The 20,918-nt window shown below is 42.9% G+C and overlaps 1 protein-coding gene across 1 annotated transcript in view; it reads right to left on the reverse strand.

The window, feature by feature from the left end:
- Window positions 1–4,854: 4,854 nt before the first annotated feature.
- ADAMTS2 (ADAM metallopeptidase with thrombospondin type 1 motif 2) overlaps window positions 4,855–20,918 on the reverse strand; it is a 293,292-nt gene continuing 277,228 nt past the window's right edge. Inside the window, exons 20-22 of the mRNA XM_075009479.1 lie at window positions 19,998–20,127; window positions 18,539–18,628; window positions 4,855–11,555 (exon numbers count right to left, since the gene is read on the reverse strand). Coding sequence (XP_074865580.1) covers window positions 11,095–11,555; window positions 18,539–18,628; window positions 19,998–20,127 — 681 coding nt within the window. The 3' untranslated portion in view covers window positions 4,855–11,094. The remainder of the gene's footprint in view (window positions 11,556–18,538; window positions 18,629–19,997; window positions 20,128–20,918) is intronic.

Below are 20,918 nucleotides of genomic sequence, written 5' to 3' on the forward strand. Positions count from 1 at the left end.
ATGTCTTACCACCTAATGTCCATTTCAACATCGAAATAGTTCACGGCACGTGTAAATGTGACGTGTACTATTTCGATGTTGTGCCAGCTACTTTGAAGTAGCCGACTCGTGTAGATGCACCCATTATGTATTCATCTCACTGACTGACCCACCTCTGGAGAATGTTCCACAGGCAATGACTTTGTTTTGGGAGATTTTTTTGGAGCCAGGCTACTTTTCCCTTCAGAAACAGCCAATACCTGTGTTTGCGATTTGTGGTTACAGGCTGAATGCAGAATATGCAAACAAGCTAGAGAATTCTGCCTTCAGCACAAAACTCTTATGCTAATGTTTCTTTTCTTCCTGCAGTGCCCAATAGCTGCCTGCTTTAGTGCACATAGGGTAAAGAGCTCAACAGCTAAATCATAGCAGGTGCATGAGCCATTGAATTTAATCCACAGTTCTGTTGTTTCTTGCATGCATTTGTTGCTTGAAATTATTCTAGGAAAAAAGTCTTAGCCTGGTGGTGGTCTGAAAGCTGTTTCTTTGTAAGTATTCAGTGTTTGAAAGCAGAGCAGCAGGGCTTAATTTCTAATGAAAGCCACGTTGAGGCACAAGTAATTTATTTACATTCTGAACCAGGGCCATCCCAGAGGGTGGGCAGGGACTGGAGCAACCCTCCCCACCAGTGCTGCAGGCGTGAGATACAAGACTACAACCCTGTGCTGCAGGGTCCCTCCCCTCAAAATCCACCTCTGCTCTGCCTCCACCCTGCCCTCTTGCCCAGGCCCAACTCCTAGAATCAGATGTCCAGTGCAAATGCATACTTACGTTTGTTTTTCCATATTTGCAGATTCCACGAACATCCCTGGCAATAACCTGATTTTTGAGCCACCATTGTATTCTGATAGCCTGTGGGCGTCTCAGATGGTCCCCATAGTGTTGGGTGCTGTACAGACAAGTAGCAAGAACAAGAGCGTAAACTCTGTGACAAAGGGACTGAAGAGAAAAGGTGGGAGAAATGGAAGGCATGTTATAGATGAAAAGCAGAGGCATGGATCCTCAATGTTATTTGGGTGCCTAACTAAGGCCACGTCTACACTAGACCTTAAAGTCAATTGTAGATGTGCAATTCCAGCTATGGCAATTGCATTGCTGGAATTGACTTATCTACAATCGACGTATCTGGCCGTCTTCTGTGCGGGAGCTCGATGGGAGAAACTCTTCTGCTGACCTCCCTTACGCCTCACATGACTGAGGAGTACAGGGGTTGACTGCTGACCCCTGATAGCTGGATTGCACATTTCCACTAAGTGCATGAAATTGAGCCCCAGATGATTGACCCTGACTGGGTTGCTCTTCCGGGTAGTGAAGGTAGTCCCTACCATTGATTTCAGTGGCAGCTTGGTGCCTAAATACCTCTTAAGGATCTGGGCTTAAGAAATCTGCAGGTTCAGCAGAGGGCAACAAAAATGATTAAGGGTCTGGAGCACATGACCTATGAGGATAGGCTGAGGGACTTGGGCTTGTTTAGTTACAGAAGAGAAGACTTAGGGGTGATTTAATAGCAGCCTTCCACTTCCTGAAGGGGAGCTCTAAAGAGGAGGGTGAGAAACTGTTCTCAGTCGTGTCAGATGGCAGAACAAGGAGCAATGGTCTGAAGTTGAAGAGGAAGAGCTGTAGGTTAGCTATTAGGAAAAACTACTTCACCAGGAAGGTGGTGAAGCATTGGAATGTGTTGCCTAGAGAGGTGGTAGATTGTCCATCCCTCGAAGTTTTTAAGTCCCGGCTGGACAAGGTCCTGGCTGGGATGACACAGTGGGGGTTGATCCTGCTTGAAGCAGGGGGCTGGACTAGATGACCTCCTGAGGTCCTTTCCAGCCCTATGATTCTGTGACTTGCTTCCAATAGGAGTCAGGCACCTAAATACCATTTGAGGATCTGGATCTTCATCCCCAACAAAGACATACAGGTGGCCGATATTTCTTGTGAGTCAGACCTAGCATGTGTTGATGTTCTTCTTAAAAGTCATGTCCATACCCAGCAAAAACCTTACTATACTGAAGTATCAGAGCAAGAACCACAATAATATACCTGGCCTGGATTCGGGCCTGTAGCCTGAAAGAGACTTTTTCATAGCCCATCATTAATCTTTGAGCCATCTGATCTAACTCAGTCTCCCTTTTCCCCCTCCAGGCATCTGAAAAAAACAAATTAAAAAATGATTTGACCGCATACAACCCATCTCCATGGTACTCTCCTTTGTTTCAAAAGAGCTAAAAGTGAGTTTCTTTGTTCACGCTTGAAAATTACAATATGCTGGTCAGATTTTGTTCTCACTGACATTAGTGCTGAACTTCTTATTGACCTCAGTTGGACGGGCCTAAAATAATACTTGAAATCCTCAAGCCATTCACACAAAGGCTTTCTATCAGAACTACTCCCAATCCTCTCTTGTGATCTTCAGAGGTCTTGCTCTTATTTATAAAACATGGTCTCTAGTTTTATATCTGCAAATTCAGTGCAATCAAATACACTGTCTAAAGGATGTAGGTTGTCCCTTGCAAATAATTGCACTGAGAAGCGCAGCTGCTGGTAACCAATGGTTGCATTTTGGTTAAGAGCTCTGTGACAAGGTACTGCCAGCGCCTAGAAAATAAGACGCACAAATAGGCCATGAAAATAATAGGCTAGAGATGATCGGCAAGGAAACCATTCATTATCTCTGTCTTTGCCTCCTGCTCTAACATCTGCAGATGGCTCTGTTGCAGGGAAGAACACGGGGTAAGCATCGCAAGCTCTCTCTTTAGTATGTCAATTCCATGGCAAGTTAAATGCTTTTCTGCTGTGCCCCATGTTCATTGCATTCAGAAAGCTAGAATAAAATGGAAATAGATTAACCTCCCTGCCACCCGAAGAAAACCTCCAAGGATATTAAGTGAAAGTGGAGTAACACAAGTTTCTGGCTAACGGCCACACTTTCTCCATGTCTCTCAGGATATGTCTACACTGCAATAAAACACCTGCAGGCAGAGGTGGTGGGTCATGTAGGCTGGGGGAGGGGGGGCAGTCAGGCATGGTCCTGGCCCAAACTCTGCTCTTTTTACCATCCTGGTGTGGCTTCTAGGCCAGCTGTGCTCTGGCCAGGGCTGGGCTCATAGACTGCTCACCAGGGCTGGCGTGGGGCTGGGGCTATTGTGTGTGGGGAGGTGGGCAGGGGGCAGGCTGGGGCCTGCCATTCCTGTTCTCCTCAGAGGGCTAACTTGGGCAGGGGGGAGGCTCTGCCAGGGACTTGGACGGAGGGGCTCTGGGACCTCTCCCCATGTCTTCCTATGTGGAGGTCCTAGTCCCAGGGCACCTATAGCCTGGCTAGCTCAGTTCTGTGAGCCTGAGTCAGCCAACACGGACCAGCTGCAGGTGATTTATTGCAGTGTAGCTGGAGCCTCAGTGCCAAACAAACTGGATTTCAGTTGCAATGCTGGGGAAGAATTCTGCAATTCAGCGGTAAGTTATAGAAATGGTAACTGTGATACGTATTCCCTTTTGGTTTCAAGGAGGATGCGTCTCAGCCTCTGGTTAATATTTAAAGGTAAAATAGTCTGATTCAGAATAAAATATCAGTTGCCGCTTTGATCTTCTGTTAAGAGCATCCCGAAGATTAAGGCAATGACGCCCCGATCCAAAGCTCAGTGGAGTCAATGGAAGTCTTTCTTCTCATTTTGGTGCCTTTGGGTCACTGTCTAAACTATATCAAATTACTAAACTTCTAAGGAGGGGGGAACCAACAACAGGATGAATGCAGGGAACGTAGAAATTGCCCTCAGGGATCAAAGCAGTGGTGAATCTAATCCAATGTATTTCCACAGCATCTAAACAAATGTACTCAACTAAAAAGAATAGAACAGTAAATTAGTTTGATTAAAGAAAGCAGTTCGTCATGCTGCATGGTGCTGGATGCTGTTTCTGAGTCGATGAGGAGAGGATTGCTTTTCTAGATCCTCAAGAAAAAAAAGTTCAATTGGCAGGAAGAGGTTTTGGATTGAATCTGTTTCTAACTATGAGGCTATTCCAGGAGAATATGTCTGGAGTGAGTATTTTATGAAAGATGCAGTTAGAGTATGAATCCCTCTTCCAAAGCAAAAATAACATACCATTTGTAAACTGAAGCCCAAATAATTAAATCTATGTGATTGGCAATATATGAACTAGTAAGACAGACATTCATGAGCTTCAGCAGAATATGTGGTACCATCCCAGTGGGTGTAAATTAGGGTTTGACTTCAATGAAGCTGTACCAATTTATATGAGATGAAGTTCTACTAGCCCAGACCAGTGGGGCTGACAGCCTTGCTGGGCCCCTTGGCAAAACAGGGATGGGGGGGATTGGCTCAAGGCCCACGGAAGGGGTGGAGCTTCATGTGAACGGGGCAGGGATGGGGCTGGCTGCCCCCAGGCAGCCTCAGTGCTGCCTGGAGCTCACCACCTGGGGCCCTGAGATACGTTGTGTAGGATTCCGGAGACAATTTAATGGCCTGGGGCTCTGGCTGCTGTTGCAGTAGTGATGGGGGCAGCTGGAGACCCCAGGCCCTTTTGAATCACTAGACCCCTGGACAGTTGGACCCTTCTCCCCATCCCTTTCTTGGTGGGCCTGGCCCAGCTCAAAACCTAACTGCATTTTACGGCCAGGACTTCTGCAGCCACCCTCTCCTGATCACAATGAACTTCACGTAGCGTCTAGGAAAGGAAAGAGACACTTGTTGGGCTTTGAAGACACCTGCCTTCCTCCATTCACCCACCTCCCCTGTTCCTTTGGACAGAACGAATCACCACAGGGAGAAGGCCAACACTTTTGCAAAAGAATGCAGACCTTTCGACTTTAATAAATTATAAAATTAAAAGTTCTAATTTGTATATACATTTTAATATACAAGAAATGGCTATCCATTGCAACTGCGGTGAAGACGTACAGTTATTAGGACAAAAAACAGCTAATACTCTGCATTGTAGATGTATATATATATGGTATTAAATGTGTTACATAATAAAGTAAATCATGCAGACCATTTGAGTACAAGTAATGTGCCATTTATAGACTTCAAATTTCTTAAACCGTTTTCAATGAGTACTGAGAGACGCTAAATATTGAATGGAAAGTGTTAAAACAGGGACTGCTGAATGAATACCATGGATTACAGGAATGCTAAAGGCCTTATTAGGTGACTTAAAAATGGGAGGTGATTGGAGCCAAAAGAAATGTGGTTGCTGTCAGGTCTTTAAGACACTGCGCTTAACACAACAAGAGAAACATTGTCGGAAATTTAGACTCCTGACTTCTCTGTGAACTGGAAATACTACGGCCAGCTTAAGGGAATGCAGTTCTCATAGCTCAGGGTAAGATTTTTTCTCATCTTGAAATACTGTAAAGAGAAGGTGGCAGCCCTCTCATTTCACAGAAGGCTGGACAAACCCTTGCTGGCCAGAAGCGTACCCTCCTGAACAATGTGCATTGAAGAGTTTCATTTGCTCTCAAATATCACTGACTTCACCGCCCCCACACCCCCACCCCCCAAAACAGCTTAAGTTGGAAAAGCACTCCAGTGGAATTGAAAATAGACCAAAATAAAGCAAGGAGAAGGCAGAGTGAAAAACCTCCATATAGAGAGCCTGAAAAAAAGGAACAACTTTTGGGTCAGAAATATAGACACTTGAAAGTCTGGTCCACCACTTGCTGAAGGCAATGGAAACACACCCTTTAACTTTTGTGGGTATTGGCTCAGGCCCCTAATGAATACAATAGGTGCACTCGTACAAGCCTTGTTTTTGGGGTGTGTTTTCTGTTTGTTATTCAGCACAGACAGTCGGCTTGGTTGATAAATTCTGGGGTGGGATTTTTTTTTTGTTTATTTTAAGAACTGAATCACCCTTGGGAAAATGGGAAAGCATTGCAGTGCCAAGACTGTTTCTGAACTTTGAACTAGCTTGGAAACTTAAACTGCAGTTTGTGAAGCTGACAAAAGTTTCATCTCCAGAGGGTTCGTTGTTCCAGTATAAGGCAGAATGCAGCTTGTCCCTTGCTGCTCGGCAACCTTGGGAGGGTGTAGAGCTGAGTGAGATGATACAGAAAAGCAGAATGTCCCAGACTTTGTTTTTTCCTAGAGTGGGATGGTTCAGTGACAACATGGCTTTGTTGTCAAATTCCGACACACAACATTCCACCCTCGATGGCGGTAGTCGGCAAATTGTAGGTCAACTTTCGAGCTGTGGTGTTTTACTCACATATTTCTTCCTGGTTCCTGACAAGCCAAACCTAATACATGCACTCAGGAGCAGCAGAGCTCATTTAAATTTGTATGTTCAAAAAGCAAATGTGATCCCAGAAGATGCCAAAGGACAGTACAGGGTGGTTATCCTTCAAAGCTACCCAATGCATTTTGCAAGTGTTCATCAACTCCCCCCTGGGTGCAGCCAGCTAGGACAAAAATTAGGTGTGGGGAGTGTCTCTCAGACTCTGCCGGGCAACCTTAAGAATGCAAAGAAGGAGATGGGGGAAAAGGGGTCAGCCAGTCATTTTGGAGAAATAGGGCCTTGGGTCTGCATGTCCCTCCATAGGTTCCAAACCCTTCCAGGTTTCTCCACAAAAAGGCTTGTCTAGTTTGTGGCACGACCGGATGTGCTGTTTGGCTATGTTAGACTGGGGTTCCTTGCTTACTGGACTGCCCTGAGAGACCTACAGTTATGGTGAAAGCAGAAGAAAAGAGAAGATTCTCTAAGTTGAAGAATTGCAACAGAGCAGGGGAAACCCAAAAAGCATAAATTACCTCATATTTTTACAAGCTGTAACTTACGCACATACACACTCTCTCTCTCACACACACGTACCCTCAGCCTTTGTCCTGAATCTAGATTTTATGCATAGCAGCTGAACCAGGGCAGTTTCAGCTATGATTTTCACAAACAAAAGCATACCCATTTTTGCCTTTCTGGTACTCAGGACTTCACTTTTATATTTTAGGCATGCACTCAACGACATGGCAGCCTCTGAAACATGCAGGGTCTGTCAGGTAAGCTTGTTATATGCTTTGAAGCTCCCATGAAAGGCTGTTGCTGGACAGCGTTAAACTCCCACCCACTCAGTCCTGTGCTTGGCTGCCAGCACCTGACAGACAGCACAGGTCACACTCAGAAATGCTTGGGAGCACACAGGAAAAACAATGCAAAAGGTTGTCTGGCTCTTCTATTTAATTGTCACCATCTCAAGGCAGGGCCTTTCAGTGACTCTGTGCAATCCTAGTACAAGAGTGGGGGTGGGGAGGCATTCTTGATTGATGCTTTGGTGGCAGTGTACTAAATGTGATTAACAACAACTGCCTCTGCTACAGCTGTACACAGCAGCTGAGAACTGCGGTTGTGACCCTCCTTTGGTGGCACATGGGCTAAGCAAGCAGGTACTGAACCAAATATTAATACAGTCATTCAGGAATGCGTCTGAGCTACTCCCAATTCATCCTATGCAGGAGCCAGGACCACAGCTACCACCCTTCTGACTTTCTCAGCACGTAGTGCAAAATCACAAGCCTTAGCTAAAGTAAACTAGCTCTGGAATCATGAAAACTACCCAACCTTCCACCGCTGGCAGCGGTACCCACCACCTCTCCCAGTTTCCTCCTCTCTGCTGTGTCTGTCTTCAGTCACATTGCTCTCCTCCATCACAGAAAAAGTGGGTTTGACCACACACCCCACCTGCAAACACTATTGTTCTGACTGGCTCCTTCCAATCTTTCCCAGGCCTGGTCTACACTGGACCTAAAGTTGATCTTAGATACACAATTCAAGCTATGACAACTGAGTTGCTGGAATCAACGTAGGAAAGATCAATTTTTCTGGGCATCCCCACAACTGGAGATTGATGGAAGAAACTCTCCTATTGACCTCCCTTGTTCCTTCTGAGAACAATGAGTACCAGGGCCGTCCGTTGAGCCCTGAGGGTTCAATTTAGCATGTTCCCACTAGGTGCACTAAATTGAACCATAAGAGACTGACCCTGAATGAGTTGATCTGCTGGTAAGCATAGACATACCATGATCCTTGCCAAAACTGGCAGCTGTTCCAGTTCTGCAAAACGTATGCAACAGGGGGCTGCAGAAGATGGCACTGTGCCTCATATGTAGAGCTGTTTCTTAGTATGACAGCTCTGCCTTCCTCTGTGCTCTTGCCTTCATCTGGAGCTATGCATTCAATCCACTGGCCTGAGATGCTCACAATCCTAGCCCTTCTCAGTGCTTTCATGAGATGGACCTTTTAATTTTCTTTTTTAGAGCCAAAAAGAAACCCACGCTTGAGTGGAATGTTCTCCCCCATCCACAAGAGAAGAGGCCATGGGGGAGGGGTGGGGGCGGAAACAACGGGAGCTGTTGTGTAAGTACAGTGTATACAAGGAGAGGGTGGCACTTTGTCCCCCCTAACAGTTGGGCCATTTGAAGAGGTTTCTGAGTCTGCTGATGCATCCTAGCTCCTTGAGCTTCAATGGCTCAAGCTGATACTTTCAGCTCTGGGGTTCAAGGTACGTGGTGTGCCAGTCCAGCAAGAGGTGGCTGAGCTGTGGCAAAAGCCAGCAGGGAGCTACTTAAAGAGCTGGCAGGGACTGGGGTTGCAATCAGACAGTGCCTGTCAGAAATGTTAAGTTAGTTTCACCCCTCTTGAACCCTGAAACCTGTTGATCTTTGTTCCTTCAGATGCCATAAGCAGGGATATTGTTACAAGGGTCTTGTCCTATATCCAGCCCTGAGGTAACTTCTGTCAATTTGGGTTGTTATACATACCCCTATCACTGTCCTACCTGAGCATGTTAGAAGTATTACTTTGAATTTATCTCCACACCTTCCTGTGAGGAAGGGAAGCTGATGGTGTTACACCAGGGATCAAATCGGCTCCCTCTCTACTATCTGTCTGTTTTGCTTTAAAGTGTGGTTCTTGTCCTCTCAACAATTTATGGAGATAGATTCACCTTGTGGTTTTAATAATTCAGTGCACTCAGAGCTACTATTAGCCTTTTCTCTTTCCAGTCTAAACTGGAATACTTTGCAGTGGAAGCTGGGTGGCCCATTGACTCACATTGGTTAAAAGCAGAAACAGGGACCCCAGCCTGGCCAGCAGAAAGTCAGTTGCGGTCCTCTTCCCAGAGAGGGCCTGGCTGCTAGCTTCAACATTGTTTCACCAGCAATAAAACTATGCAGCCTCTTACTTGCGTCAGGAATTCAGTGTGTCCAAGACAGCTATGCAAAGGAGGATGGTGGTAGTCTCACCTCAAGATCAAAAATTTGAAGCAAGAACATTTTGCAACCTTTCAGTTGCCTCTCCTGGGTGAAATGACACTGTCAAGGCAGCGCTAACCCCTGGCAAATATTAACAAGCTTGAGCGGACAAGGGAAAGTCAACCCAGTAAGCAAGAGCAACATGAATAAATCCCACAAACACAAAGCCTTTAATGCCAATTCATATAATACTACAAGGTTAGTAAAACCCACTGAAGTCAAGGGGAGTCTTTCAGTTGAGCTTAGGGTTCCTTGGCTCAAATGCTCAGTTCCAGGCCTGGTGACTAGGGGGTAAGAGGGGCAGTTGCCTCAGGACCTGGCAAGTAAAAGGGTCCTGGGCTTCTACTGCTGCTACAGGGGCAGTGCCTAGAGCCTCAGGACCTTTAAATCATGAGGACCGAGCGGGGAGGTATGCACTGCATTCCAGGTGGTGCTGAGGGCTGGCTATCCCTGGCCCTGCCCCTTCTCAGAATTTAGACCCGCCTCCCCACTTGGCCCAGGAGCTCGTATAGGCTGTTAGCTCACTACCTACTATACACATTAGTTATCCTGTCTGGCAGGTGGTAACATCCTTCCTTTATATACAGGCATTTGAAAGCAGGCCTGGCCTCATCAAAAGGTACAACCAAGTTGAATATATCATCTACTGGGTGTCCAAAATGAGCTCTGTAAAATGGTGAGGTGACTTAGCTCTCGGAAGACATTGTTGGGAAAGGGAGTACTCAAAGGGCTGTCAAGCTACACACATCTAAGATCTAAACAGACTTGGTATTGTGTTTATATATAAGCATGATGAACAATTGTTCACTTCTGCTGCAACAGAGCTGTCCTAAGGAAAGGTTGAGAATACAAAAGGTTTTCCTTCAGAATGACATAACATTGTACTATGGAAAACATTAGCACAAACTTAGTCTTTTGTCATGAAGCACCAAAGGAAAGGAGAAAAAAGAATACAGTTATATTAAATGGAACAGACCAAAATGAATGTCAACTAAATCCATTGGGGATATTGTAGACCAGGAGTTTAAAGACTACGGAATAAAGATACTCGTAAACAAAAGTCTAGGACATTGTCAGTCAAAATTATATAGGTCCAGTCAAATAGTAAATATTTTTATAGATTCAAATGCTTAGAAAAAATGCTTTGAAATTGTTTATGGCAACATGCAAAATATTGGTTATCAGTTTTGAACTTAGATTAACTATCTGGCTGTACAAATCATCTCAAATATAAGATCCCAGTTTAAGAAAGGTACGTAAGTGTCCTTGTAGGTGTAGCCAGGAAAATAGTTCCATTTAAGGCAACAGGAGGTGTTTAACATCACGCTTGTGTTTAAGTACCTTCCTGAATCTGGGAGGATGTATGGTTTGAAGCAATGCTTCTCTTGATCCACTGATAGTCACTATTAAAGACATTTGTAGGCAATGGGGTCTGTTCTCCTCCCTGATGAACGTAACTCCTATTAACATGCCCTAGGAGTTACACAATGCATTGAGGGGTGGAAAAAGCCCATAATCAATAAACCTACTGATCTGGGCTAGGTAATACTCTTGGTTTGCATTCAGTGAAATACTGTAAAGATATTGCACTAGCACATTTTAGCACCTTGAAAACCTAGCCATCAAAACGTTTATACTAGCATTTTGAAACAATCTTACATTCCTGTTTGTTTTAGACTTTAGAATTTGGCATTTCTGCCATAGCACCGCTTTTTTCTTTTTCTAGTTTCTATGACATGGGCATTACTATGGTGGTGGTCACATCTCTATAAGAGAAACAAGTCACTTGTGCCGTACTTCCATTTTAACGCAGCTTACTAATAGTCTCTTTTTTTCTCTTCTCAGCAATGAGCTCCTGAATTCGCCGGTTCTTTGTCCTTTCGTAACGTAGCCTCCTCTGTGGGATGTTGTTGTGCTGTGGGACTTCATTGTCCAGTCCATCGATTTTATATGGCACATCTACCGCATTAATTTCTGGATGGTCCTCAGTTGCATTGGACCGGGTGATGTTTGAGCTGGAAAGAAGAGGAGGACCACGAGTAGCCTGCATGACAAGAACCCCAGTAGGAGGAGTGAGAGTAGGCAGAAGATTGTCCTCAATGTCATTCTTATGTAGGTTCGAATCAGTTACATTATCATCCTCTGTTATGTTTTTATACATATTACAGGACTTGCAACACAGCTTATTGTAACCAGGAATTGAACAATAACGAGAGAGAACTTCCATGCGACAAAACATGGACTTGTCTCCTTGACACCGCTCCCCTGAAAGAGAAAAAGAGGAAAGATAAACAGCATGTGGGTAAATTCTTATCCTAGAAGAACATTTAAAGTCAGAGCCTATAAAACTGGGACCAGAAAAAGACACACTTGGACTTTGGCAAAGGGGGCAGGGTTTGAAATCCAAACCAGGCTGGGATTGTGACAAATGGGCCCTTTTAATTCTAGTGGGTCAAACTGAGACCCTAAATACTGATACGTCAAAACTCTGAGATAATCTAAACCAGATCTCAATGTTGCACTTTGGCCCAATCTCTGTCCAAGATAAATCCAAGAACCCGACATCTTTTACACTACACTAACACAAATATGAAGGGGTTACAGTTGTTTACTGCATTATTGTGAAGGACAATGACATTACTAATGCTATGTTGTTACTCCCGAATTCCACATTAAGCCCGTGAATAGCTAAAGTCACAAATTATACTCAGGAGCCCTTTATTCCTTCACTCCTTTTATATCCATGATATCCAACCAATTCTACAGTGGCTACTGCTAGAGCAAACTAGCCACATTATTCTGAAAACATATTTATTGTTCAAGTCAAGTGACCACACTCAATTGGCCAAAGAGCTACACATGCCTAGTGGCTAGCATGTTGGGCACCATGGTTTTATATGTGGTTATGCAGACTAACAGTGACTTCAATTAAAAACATGGAGAAATTAAGTGTAAAGAGTTACTAATCTCAGCCATGGGCTTACCTATTTGCATAGATGTGAGCTTCAAAAAGCCATGGTATTGTCTGTGAGACTGCATATGGCTTGTCATTTATAAGGAAGTCATTTCTTGCTCAGCTGTCTAGCTTTTAATCTGAATGTGGTGGCATCTCCTCAGTGATTATCTTAACCGCGAGAACTGGGAAGACTTTGGCTGCATCTATACTATGAGATAGGTTCTAATTTATTAATACTGATTTTGTAATTCTGGAATTTATAAATTTGAATTTGACGATCCTCACCTCCCCACAAAGTCAACTCATTGCCATTACACTTATCTGGCAAACACTGACTGTTGCAGTAGTGCATTGCGGGAATCTATCCCACAGCTCCCTCATCCCTGTAGCATTCTGGTATGCTCGCTGGTCTTTGAGATTATCTTCCCACATTGCATTTTCCTCATTCCCCTCCCGTGGTAAGCAAATGTCCATTTTTCCCATTGGAAGGAAGGAAAAGTAGGGCATCCACAGAGTCCGCAAAAAGAGATTACAGAAATGCCTTTCTTCTGTAACTGAATCCTCAACTGGCCATCCACTGCATGTTCCCCCTCCCGTGACTGCATCCGATCCCTGAAAATACCACAGGGACACTGACTGTATTCTCAAAGTTCGAAGAACTAAGATAGAACAATCTAGTGAAAAAAAATTGACTTCCCTCTTCATTACACAGCATTGCCAAACATGGGTGATGGAGGTGAAATATCCCTAGACAGCTTGAAGAATGAGAAGATAGGAAAGTGTTTCAAAAAAGAGAGTTATTGAGGGGAGAGCCTTTGGCTTTCCGGTGCGCTGTGAGGCTTTTGTGCAATGGCTGTGTTCTCAACTGGCCATCCACTGAGTGTCCCACCTCCCATCATTGAATCTGATTCCTGAAAATAATACAGGGGCCCGGGCTATATTCTCAAAGTTAGGAGAAAGAGGATAGCAAAGTCTAGGAAAAAAGATTTTTGACTTTCCCCTTCACTACACAGATATTTCCAAGACGGGTGATGGCAGTGAAATATCATACACTGAACTTATAACACAAACAGGAATCTCAACTAGCCCTACACCCACACCGTGTTGCTGAGGGGTCACTGCATGAAAACAGAAAAGAGATGTTAGCAAAAAGATTTCGTAACCGAAATATCAAACCAGCAGGTGTCTCCAATGGACAGCAGCTCCTGAAAATATTTATGGTGGTGGGGGTGCTGTGGTCTGCGGCTGCAGAGCTACTTGGAATATTGAACTGGCTCAAGTAGTCGCCCCGACTATCTTAGCCGCTGGGGAAGACTTCCTCCCAGGGGCAGCAAGCCCCCACATATCTTTCCTGCCCTTGGAGCACTACACATGAGCAAGCTAGGACATGGTGGTGCCTGGCAGCATGGTCAGCACCAAATGGCAGGCACATCCTTTTATTGGGTTGGGGGCTACCCATGTGATGTGTCTGAGGCTGTGTCTACACTAGCCCAAAACTTTGAAATGGCCATGCAAATGGCCATTTCGAAGTATACTAATGAAGTGCTGAAATATATATTCAGCACCTCATTAGCATGCCGACAGCCGCAGCACTTCGAAATTGACACGGCTCGCCGCCACACGGCTTGTCCAGACAGGGCTCCTTTTCGAAAGGACCCCAGAAACTTCGAAATTCCCCTTATTCCTAACAGCAGATAGGCATAAGGGGATTTCGAAGTTGGTGGGGTCCTTTAGAAAAGGAGCCCCGTCTGGATGAGCCACATGGCGGTGGGCCGCGTCAATTTCGAAGTGCCGCGGATGCCGGCATGCTAATGAGGCGCTGAATATGTATTTCAGCGCTTCATTAGTAAACTTTGAAATGGCCGGCCATTTCGAAGTTTTGGGCTAGTGAAGCTAATAAATTTGTTTTAAGACGTGGCGCTTCCACACTGGCCTTTAATCGAACTTCTGAATTCGAGCTTGACGCAATACCTGCCAGGTAACTGCGATTTTGTAGTCTCCAGATTAGTGCTCCCTAAATTGAGCTAATGGTATTTACAGTGAAGACAGTCACATGGTAATATCAAGCTAACTGCCTTAAATTCAAGTTTATCTCGTAGTGTAGACACAGCCGTTGACACAAACCTTTCCTGCCTTCAAGGAGGAATTTGGAACTTGGTGAGCTTTTTACGCAAGTGAGGTAGTACAGTGCTAATGCACGTTAGACCCTCTGCAAACTCCTGACTTTTGTAAACCAGGGAGTGAAGAAACACAATAAAGATTAATTCATAATTATATAAAGTATAAGTCAGAGATATGATCAGGCCAGAAGGAATTATGTAGATCTTCTAGTCTGAATGAATGCAATGGCTGGATCCTGTTGCCAGTGAACTGCATGTGGCAAAGCTTAGCATGAAGGGTTTCACATATTTTTCTTCAAACACTAAAGCACTACTTAGAAACTAGCGCAAAGGGGAAGGGAGACCTCTTTAATCAGTAGTTCTTGGCCAGTGGCAGCTAAACCAAGGCTAAGGTTTTCCAACTGTCTCCCTTCGATCCACACAGGAGTCAATGCACTGTTGAGGACCTCCCTACACAGACATAGTTCTACAGTGTCTCTGTGTTCCAGTCACTGTGCTTGTAGCAGGGTTCCTGCTAATTTTTCCTACCTGTGGGTGGAATAGTCTTTGTTATGTGCACCAAGGCTTGTGTGGATGTGCACCACCAATAGAAACATATGCTTCCCACCATTGGTGGCTGTGGGCACACTGCTAATCAACTGGGCAGCTCTTGAACCTCTCCTGGGTGGCCGCCTAAGCACTCCACCTACAGGGAATGCTGGCTAGCAGCCATTTGGCTGTTTTCTTGCCTCAAAACAGGAGATGGTGGGTCACTGCAGCTAACAGAGTTACATGAAGGCTTGCCACCCAAATAAACCCAGACAGGGAGAAAGCGCTAAGGTAGAGATTAGAATGGCACTTGGAATCATTAGTGACACAAGTTATTATTTTGATAGTATTTTGATATATCACAGCTACACACAAAATGCATTCTGAAAGAGCACTCAGCTATCTTGAAATCACATTTCTGGACACATAGTGCTATTTTGAAAGAGTGCTATTCCATGTCTCAATAGGCATTATTCCTTCTGTAATGAGGGTTACCGATTTCAAAATAAGGTACTTGCTATTTCAGATTTATCTTGAAATAGTGTGTGTGTAATGTAGACAGTGGCAAAGTTATTTTGACATAACAGCTGTTATCACAAAATAACTCTGTAGTGTAGACGTAGCCACTAGGATGACTATAACAATCCCCGGACCGTTGTTTGCAGTAATCCAGGAGCAGGTGAGAGTTCCTGCATTACCATGGGAACACAATCAAACTAGCAATGATGACAAAAGTTGTTGTGACAGGACAAAATGTACCATTGCAAATACTTGCCTTAATCCACAGTGTGCCTGATCGTAGAGTATACATAAAGCCATATATTGTTGAGCATTATTGATACCATACTTTCCCACCCTTTCATTGGCTCTAACCAACACTGCAGTAAATTACAGTACCACAGCAGAATCAGAAATATTATGTGAACTTAGATAGCATAGGTGTCATCTCTTCATTCATTCGCCGTTAAAAATATAGGGAATTATATAGTGTTTAATTGGCAAACATATCAGTCTAGCTTATGCTAATAACTATTCCCACTGTTTGAAAAGCTAGGGATGATTGACAAGACTGAATCTACTTCTTTTTAAACAAACCCACTTATCGACTGATTATTGCAATTCTATAGAAAAACAAAAATACAGTTCTTATTTTGTCAGTTTATTTTCTGATGATAAATTGAGTCAACAGCCAGAAGGAACTCCTTCCTTAAAATTTGAGACTGGTAACTGGATTTTCAACAATTTTTCAAAACGGCTTCAAATCTGCAGATAAAATTGAATGTGTGCAAGCTTTTGCATGCAAAACTTATGGATGAAGAAAGTTTTATAGAGCATGTTGAGGCTGCTACGAACACTTTGCCCTATGCAAATTTAGTACAAACAGACTTTTAGATTTTAGCTTTCAGAAAATCCTGATTCAAAGATCTTTTTAGCTTGCAGAAAATTCAACATTTAAATTTAGGCACAAAACCCACAGCTGTTCTTGACTATAAGGGTCAATAGAGGTCTCTTTAGAAAAATGCCTTGTTTTTTGAGTAAAAGCATGCAGTACCAATCATAAAAATCATATAAGAATCAAATTCTAGTATTGAATAAAAATGTTTAAATTTATGAGATATCTTAAATGACTGAATTACCAAAATCCTGTAATTCATGAAAATCAGAACCAAATTTATGCTCTCTTTCCAGACCAAAATATCCAGATGTGCTAAACTTTTATTTCTTTTCTTTGTAGTATGCATAACAGATTGGAAGTATGTTCTCAAATCATCAGTTAAAAAAAAAGTCCTTTTCAAAGTCACTTTGGTACACATTAAATTGACCTCATTAAAATATTGGGAAAGCAAACTGAATTGGCACATCTTTAATATTAATGTTCAATACATACAAAACACTAATAAAATATCCCTGATAAATCAAAGTGCAGATAAACATAGTGCACAATGCCCAGATACCTTATTGCACTATCCTTTATAACCACCCATCACTTGAAACATCACTAAACATTTGTCTATTTAAAGGTAACAGTCATGAATATAGGTATACAGTTAAACACCAATTATTTTACATAACAGTACTCAGTGCCAGAGACGTCTTTGTTTTTTCACCTTGTCATGTAAATTATTAACATGTTTCAGGAAAGTATCATATTAACAGCAAAATTTAAATATGTGATCACATGATAATGACAAGTTTGAAGTGCTACATTGCTGAAGATCCAAAGATTTGAAAGTGCCACCTTCCAGAAGGATACAATAGGTGGAATAAAAAAGCAATTTACTACGTACCTCAAAGACTGCTGTTTAAAAATTTATATTCTTCTACTATTAGTTGAGGTCACAAATAGTTTTACGAATAGTGAATGCCAAATCTTCACACAAACATATAAGGTGAAGCAACAATGGCAATTAAAGTTTGACCTTTCTTCATGAAATGTATGTTGTCAGTGCAAATCAGCCTTTGATTAAATTTACTCCCTTCCAATATTCTGTCCTTCAAGTAAAAATGTTGGTTATGAAGATTAACTCATGTTTCCAGTGTATTGTTTGTAGTTAAAGCTGGATCTGGTACATAATGCCATTACATTTAAACATTAAGGCATTTTTCTAAAATTTATTTTTTTCTATGCAAAACAAAAAAAAGGCAATAAAAATTGAGGTAATTCTGTAGTTCACACTGTTATGTTTGCCAGTTGACACATATATAGGACATACGCACAAACACACACTCATACCAAACAAGTAAAACATGCATATGGTGAAAAAAGACCAATGGATGTAATGATCATAAATAGTTCAATGTTGAGCAAGTTGAGACATCACAGTCAGTGAAAATGTCCTATTGCCTCAACTATGTTTCAAAAAAGCGAACAGCAAACCTTTAGTTTGGACCACTTCCATTTAACAAAACACAGGAAAAATATGCAAACCCCTGGCAAAATTGTATGAGAAAAAGAACTTTGCAGCTTTAGAAAAGAAAATAATTCAAAGCAGGTAGGAGTTTGAAGACAGCGTACAGCACAATAGCAGCATTTAAAATATCAATGGAAACGGAGCTACTTGTAATAACCTATTCACGATAACAAACACCGTTATTAAATTAGGAATCAATCTGAGCAGCATGGGTCAGTAAGCAATGACACTGCAATGGAAAATGAAATGATTTCTTTCATTCAGCAAACTATCCCATCAGGAAAACTAGTGTTATGAGATTCAGGGCCTTCAGATAAAGGAGAACTTTAGCACTACAATGTGTCATTATTGTGATGTGATCACATTCACAATAAGTTCTCAGTTTTGCCATCAAACTGAACATCATGAACCAGTAAGCCTTTTTTCACCATCACCAACCAACAAGCAAACTGACCCCGGCTCCCTGTCAGAGGAAGGCAACATACTGCGGCGATCCTAATTCACCCATCCAACAAACTTCAAAACCTTCACCATCAGTGGTGCACGAGCTCCAGAGAAGAAAGCTACCACATGTCAAGGGCCCAGCGTGCCAAAAAGATTCAGCCCAAGATTTAACTTGGCAAAGTCAAGGGAATTTTCCACATAAAGAGAGGAAAAAAGCAAAAGGCAAAGTCCACATCTGATGTGGCATGCATTTAAGGGCAAAGGCAGAGTTATAAATGGGTCTTTTACTTGAAGATATTTTCTGGATGGGATAATCTCCATCAGGTCTTGATAGCCATTGTACAATGTAGGTTTTCTTTGAGGGATCAGAAACATTTCCTGGAAGAGAGGAAAATAAGCACAAAATATATTAACATGAGTAGCTTTAATATGTCATAACTGTGTCAGATTGAGTTGGCTTGAGTGGAGAAAGCAGCACAAAGACAGACTAGAATGTTACTAGGTTGGTGCTTTTTTAGAATAGATGAAGAGTTAATTCATAATAAATTGAAAAAATACATCAATAATTTTGTTTCCTGGGTTTGGAGTGGAATAGAAAACTTTGAGGGAAGACTGAAAAGTACCAGTTTCCAGGAGCAGTATTTATCTTGTACTGCAGTCTATGGGTCATCAGATTTTTGTTTAACAGCTGCACCCTTTAGAACCTTTGGCACAGTACGCAAGAAACAACCCACTGACTTATTAAGAAGAGTAACTTAAAGGCCATATTTCTACTTAGAAAAACATCAGTAAAGCTACTGAGAATGCTAATTATTGAATAATAAACTAAAAGGATACAATTTCTCATTTAAAACTTGTCTCATAGGCAACATTTGCAAAAGACAAAAAATACTACAGGTTGAACCTCTCTTGAGCCCTTGGGACCTGACCAGTGCCTAATGAGAGAATTTGCCAAACCATGGGAAGTCAGTATTGTCTAACAACATTACCAACACTTCCACTGCTTACTGGGATCTTAGAAAACATTCAGGAAATTACAGCTAAATAACAGCACAGAACACTGAGACCCAGCACTAGTGGCTGGAAACAAACTTTATGGGACTGAGGAAAACATGGCCACACCATGATAAGTGGTCATCTGTCTTACTAAAATCATGCTGGATTATGGATGTTGCCAGATGACAGAATGCCAGACCAGAGAGGTTCAACCTGCAGTGAGTGAGAACAGGAATAGGCTCAGTGGATGCAACTTTATGATACTTTCTTCGTGTTTCAAGGCTAACACCTAACAATGACTTGTCTTGACAGAAGTGAAAGGAAGAGAGCAATGGCTCTGAGACCTCATTGGTGGAAAGATGGAGCAGGAAGAGTCTCCACTGTTCTTTTAACAGTTACCCCCTCACCATACTCTGGCCAATCCACGCTCTTTTCAGAATTACTGGAATTATGTGTCACCTGTTCCCACAGCAGCTGCCAGAATTCCACCTCTCTGTTCTCTGGGCTTCTAGCCTGCAATAAGTTAGTAGCTGAACTGGCTAGTGTCCCGGATCACGGTGCAATAACGAGGCATAGAAAGCATGCTAGCCATGCAGACCACTCACAGGTCCACAATCCCATTGGCACTGTGGTACCTGTTGCTGAATACAGATTGACCTCTTGCATGCATATGAATTGTGTTTAGGGCTTCGTTGAGCAACCACAATTAGCAACACCTGCCAGTCACAAGAATAAAGAGCAAAGGACTTACTGGGGCACAGAGGTAGTCTGCAGATCCTCATTGTCTCTGGCTTGTCTTCTTTACAGTAACCACTGGCATTGTCTCTCGTCCTGCACAAAGCCTGCCGCTCCTGAGTGCCGTTACCACAAGTTACAGAGCACTGGGAAAAATGTACAAATTAGCACTTGATTCACCTTTGGCACCTGATGTATTAGGAATTATCTTTTTAGCCTGGTCTACAGTCCAGCTCTGTATGGTAAATAATTGTCCGTGACCATGTTATCGCATGGAGCATGCACACACCACTCCTACCCTGGTGAGAGCCCACTGCCCATGATGCTGTGAAAATATGGTCCCTCTCTAAAAAAGCTCAAAGTCCAAACAGTACATGAATAACACAGCATGAGAGGAGTCTATCCACTGCACCTAGGCTGGACCATACAGCTTACACTTCTGATGGAAGCCATCAAGAAAACAAACAATCCTGAGGCTCCTGTTGGTACAGAAAAGATCAAAAATATAATGTTGACCTACAGATACAGTGACTCTTCGTAAACTGCTTCCTGGTGAACCACCATGACAAACCGAACAGATGTGAACTGATCAAGCTTTTCAATGATCCTGGGAAGTGGTTAAATACTTTACACCTGGGGGAACTGAGTACAAGAAGGGAAAGTGACTTGTCTAAAGTCACAAACTATACTTAGGGAAAAGTCAGGAACAGGAAGCTTGGAACTCCTGCCTCCTGGTACTTTGCAAAAACCATTGGAATGGCTTTGTATCTAACGCCTCTGTATGGGAAAAGGAGCACCAGATAAACCACCACCATGTGATTCTGTTTGCTCAAGCTTGGAAACCTGTATCTGTCTTAATACAGTAAACTCTTTCATATCTGGCAGCCCTGGGACCAGGAGGTTGCCAGATATTCAAATATACTAGATATTAGAAAAA

This window comes from Carettochelys insculpta, chromosome 15 (genome assembly GCF_033958435.1).
Source record: "Carettochelys insculpta isolate YL-2023 chromosome 15, ASM3395843v1, whole genome shotgun sequence".
Lineage (NCBI taxonomy): Eukaryota > Metazoa > Chordata > Testudines > Carettochelyidae > Carettochelys > Carettochelys insculpta.